Source organism: Quercus lobata, chromosome 9, assembly GCF_001633185.2.
Source record: "Quercus lobata isolate SW786 chromosome 9, ValleyOak3.0 Primary Assembly, whole genome shotgun sequence".
In the NCBI taxonomy this organism is placed as follows: Eukaryota; Viridiplantae; Streptophyta; class Magnoliopsida; order Fagales; family Fagaceae; genus Quercus; species Quercus lobata.
Window position 1 is genome coordinate 45,204,003 of NC_044912.1, and position 4,299 is coordinate 45,208,301.

The following is a 4,299-nucleotide window of genomic DNA, read 5'->3' on the forward strand; positions in this document are numbered from 1 at the left end:
ATATTTAAAACTAAATATTATTAGTTATAAATTTTTTATTTTTATAAATTTAAAATTATTAATTATTTATTTATGACTTTATTGGTTCGATAATCTATTCGTAGGCTTGTTCAAGGATATATTGACATTGACAAAATCGGTCTGACCGCACCACCTTGCTCTGCTCAGGGCTCCGTCGAAGGTTTCCGACACGGTGGTTGGCGGTAGATCTTCAATGTCGACGTCGGATCGGTGCCGCCATCGGCGCCGAGATGTGCACACCGACGAAGACCGAACCATCCCGAGCATGTTATGTTTGTGTCTATATATATATATATATATATATATAGTACATAATATGTATAAGAAGAAGAAGAGGCCTAACGTTCTAAGAAGAGGCAACATTCAGTACATCCATGAACACTGAACAGGGTCTTTCTTATCAAAAAGAATTTTGAATTCTTATCCATGAGTGTATACTGTACAGGCCTAACGTCCCTATCAAAAAAAAAAAAAAAAAAGAAGATTTAAAAAGGAAGTTGACGTGTGAGGCTTAGTCTAAGTAACTCTAGTGTCTACCACTTGCATTTTTTTGAAAAAAATATATATAAAAAATGCTGCTCTAGTGTTTCCCACTTGCATTTTTTGAAAACAAAATATAAAAAATATTGTATGGCCGTATGGGTTAGTGGGGTATTTGTGGGTCTATTTGGATTGAACTTATTGTTGTTGAAATTGAAAATTGAAAACTGAAAATACTGTAGTAAAATAATTTTTAAATGTGTGAATAGTACCGTGAAACCTATTTTTAATGAAAAAGTTGAGATTTGTAAGTCCCATAAACAGTACATGAGACCCACTAACAGTATCATAGCAGACAAATATGTGGACGTTGAAAGTGATGTGGGTCCCGTGCACAGCTGTGTTCACGTGCTTCTGGGTAAAAAATAAAAAACGCAAACTCAAACACAAACGCAGGATTCATCTCAATCCAAACTGCACCACAATCATGCCACAGTTGCCACTTGCGTTTTTTTTAAAAAAAAATATTTTTTTTAAAAAAATGCCGCATGGGTTAGTCGTTCTTTGCCACTTGCATTTTTTGAAAAAAAAAATTAAAAAAATAATAAAAAACAATGTTTGTCACTATTTGAGTTAATACCATGCAAGTTACAGTATTTTTTTTTTTTTTTTTCTCTTTTGATCTCATCCACACATGTCTTTTCCCTTTAGTTGTTTACCACTCAGCTACTCTCTTTACTCTCATTTCTCCTCTTTAGCTTTCACTCTTTAGACTTCTGCTCCTCTCAAGTCTTAGTGTCTCACACTCTTGCCTCTCAGACTTAGAAGTCAGAACTCAGTCATCAACTACCTTCATTTCTCTTCCAAACCCTAATCCCACCAAACAAAAATTAGTTTTTCCTTCTCAATCTCAAAATCCCAGGCTCTCACCTAATCATTTTTCTCTTCTCTTTTGCTCTCAACCAAACAGCCACATAATGTTTCTTCCAAAGCTTAATCCCACCGAACAATTAGTAGTGTTTCCCCTCTTTATCTCAGATTTTCAGGCTCCCATGATATAACTGAACGAACCACACTGAGTCGCTAAAATTAACCGCACCTTGTGTAAACCAGGTTTTATCTTCCAAAAGTCAGGTGCGGTTTAGCATAGGGTAAAACTGCACCCTATAGGTGTGGTGCATAAAACCTCTCCAAAACTAACTGAACCAAACTGTGTACACTCCTATCTATTCGACTTCAGTTGAACCATAAAACCGAAAACCTTTCAATTTTTTGGTTCTTTGACCCATCCAATTTTTAAAACCATGAAATTGTGCACTTCATGTCAATATTTTTATCAGAACCTGTGTTAGCTAGCAGAAATGGAGAAGGTAACGAATAATGCCTACAAAGCTCATTGTTTGGTGTTATCCTATCCAACCCAAGGCCACCTTAATCCTATGCTCGAGTTCTCCAGGCGTTTGGAGCACAAAGGAGTCAAAGTTACTCTAGTTACCACACGCTCCATGTCCAAAACTATTCACAAAGAAGCCAGCTCCATTGCCCTAGAGACCATCTCTGATGGCTTTGATGAAGGTGGGATTGCTCATGCAGAGAGCATCCAGGCCTATTTGGAGCGATTTTGGCAAGTGGGGTCACAAACTCTAGCTGAACTCCTTGAGAAGCTTTCTAGTTCAGGCAACCCTGTTGATTGTATGGTTTATGATGCTTTCTTACCTTGGGCTCTTGACGTAGCCAAAAAGTTTGGCTTAGTTGGTGCTGTGTTTTTCACTCAATCTTGTGCTGTTCATAATATATACTACCATGTCAATAAAGGGTTGCTGAAACTCCCTCTTTCAGAGGCAGAAATTTTGCTTCCTGGGTTGCCACCAGTTCAACCCCAAGACATGCCATCTTTTATTTATGATTTAATCACCTATCCAGCTGTCACTGATATGCTTGTGAGTCAATTTTCCAATGTTGATAAAGCTGACTGGGTCCTTTGCAACACTTTATATGAGCTGGAGCCAGAGGTAATTAAGCAAATAAACTGAGGCTGTATACTGTTACTTTCCTGTTTTGTTTTCTTTTTTGAGAGATTTATTATTCAAATTACACCCAATTTTTTTGCTTGGTACTATAAAATTGTTTGTAGGTAGTGGATTGGATGACAGAGATATGGCCATTGAGAACTATAGGACCAACCATACCATCTATGTTCTTAGACAAGCGGATTAAAGATGACAAAGACTATGGTTTCTGCATCTTCAAACCAAACAGCGATGCTTGCATGAAATGGCTAAATAATCATCCAAAAGGGTCGGTTATATATGTCTCTTTCGGGAGTTTGGCCACTCTTAATGCTGAGCAAATGGAAGAACTAGCTTGGGGTTTGAGAATGAGCAACAGCTACTTCTTGTGGGTGGTAAGAGCATCTGAAAAGGCAAAGCTCCCCAAAAACTTTGTGGAAGAGACTTCAGAGAAAGGGCTTGTGGTTCATTGGTGTCCCCAGCTCGAGGTATTAACACATGAGGCAGTGGGATGCTTTGTGACACATTGTGGATGGAACTCTACTTTGGAAGCTCTTAGCTTGGGTGTTCCAATGGTTGCAGTGCCACAATGGACAGATCAACCAACAAATGCAAAGTATATTATCGATGTTTGGAAGATAGGACTTAAAGCTACAGCTGATGAGAAAGGGTTAGTCAAGAGAGAAGCAATAGAAAATTGCATAAGGGAAATAATGGAAGGGAAGAGAGGGAAAGAGATTGTGAAAAATGCATACAAATGGAAGACATTGGCCAAAGAAGCTGTTGACCAAGGTGGAAGTTCTGATAAAAACATTCAAGAGTTTGTAACTAAGTTGGTTCACTCCTAAAAAGACCTAGCTAACTTAGTAGCTAAGAGCTTTAGGTGCATTAATTAGTTGCAATAGTTTCTTCATGAATTGGTGCACTCTAAGTGGTAGTGCAATAAGGGTTACAAACGGTGTGTTACAGACTTTTTCCATGTAGGCTGTGTTTGGTTCGATGTAAATCAAATTCCGAGTGTAAAATGAATGCAGGGAAAATGAATAAGAAAATTGAAATCCGGGCGTTCGGGTGTGCAATGTAAAATAGTTCGAAAAACGATTTCCAATGTTTGGTAATATTCTAAAAATGCTATTTTCCTATAAAATTTTCACATTTTCTCAACCATATTCTCAACTTCCAAACAAATTTTATATCAGAAAATCCACTAGCACCCACAAAAAATCCACCACTATTCACAGAAAACCCACCACCACACAACACAAAAACCACCAAAACACCACCACACAACACAAAAACCACCAAAACACCACCACCCACACCACCACAACAACAACAAAAAAATCAAAGATCAAATAGAGAAATTGAGAGATTGAGGGAAAGAGAGATTGGTCTTCAGCGGTGGCGACGAGATCGGTCTTGGGTGCGTCAAGAACAAGATCGGTCTTGGGTGGTGATGACGAGGGCGAGATGCAAGGCTCTGATCTAGATGGCGGCAACGTTGGAGCATGGCCTACGGTCGGTTGTCAAGATCAGAGCTCAACCTATACTCATCAGTGCATGGCTGGCGATCGGAGAGGTGGGTCTTGGGTGTTTGTGGATTGGTGATGGGTGTTTAGGTCGGAGCTTGGTTAGGCGGAGATGAGGGATCGGTGATGGGTGTTTGCGCCAGAGCTTGGCTGGGCGGTGATGAGAGATCGGTGATCGGTGCTGGAGCTTACTGGGCGAATCACCTGTGCTTTCTCTTCTTGATCTCTCCTTCTCTCTCTCTCTTTGTCTCTATCCTGGA

General features: G+C 39.4%; 1 protein-coding gene across 1 annotated transcript; it reads left to right on the forward strand.

Annotated features, from left to right (window-relative positions):
- The first annotated feature begins 1,240 nt into the window (after nt 1-1,240).
- LOC115960641 (UDP-glycosyltransferase 74E1-like) lies at nt 1,241-3,715 on the forward strand. The gene is made up of 2 exons (XM_031079580.1): nt 1,241-2,513; nt 2,636-3,715. Exons 1-2 carry the CDS (start codon nt 1,863-1,865, stop codon nt 3,356-3,358), a joined length of 1,374 nt encoding a protein of 457 aa, XP_030935440.1. The 5' UTR covers nt 1,241-1,862; the 3' UTR covers nt 3,359-3,715.
- Nucleotides 3,716-4,299: the final 584 nt, after the last annotated feature.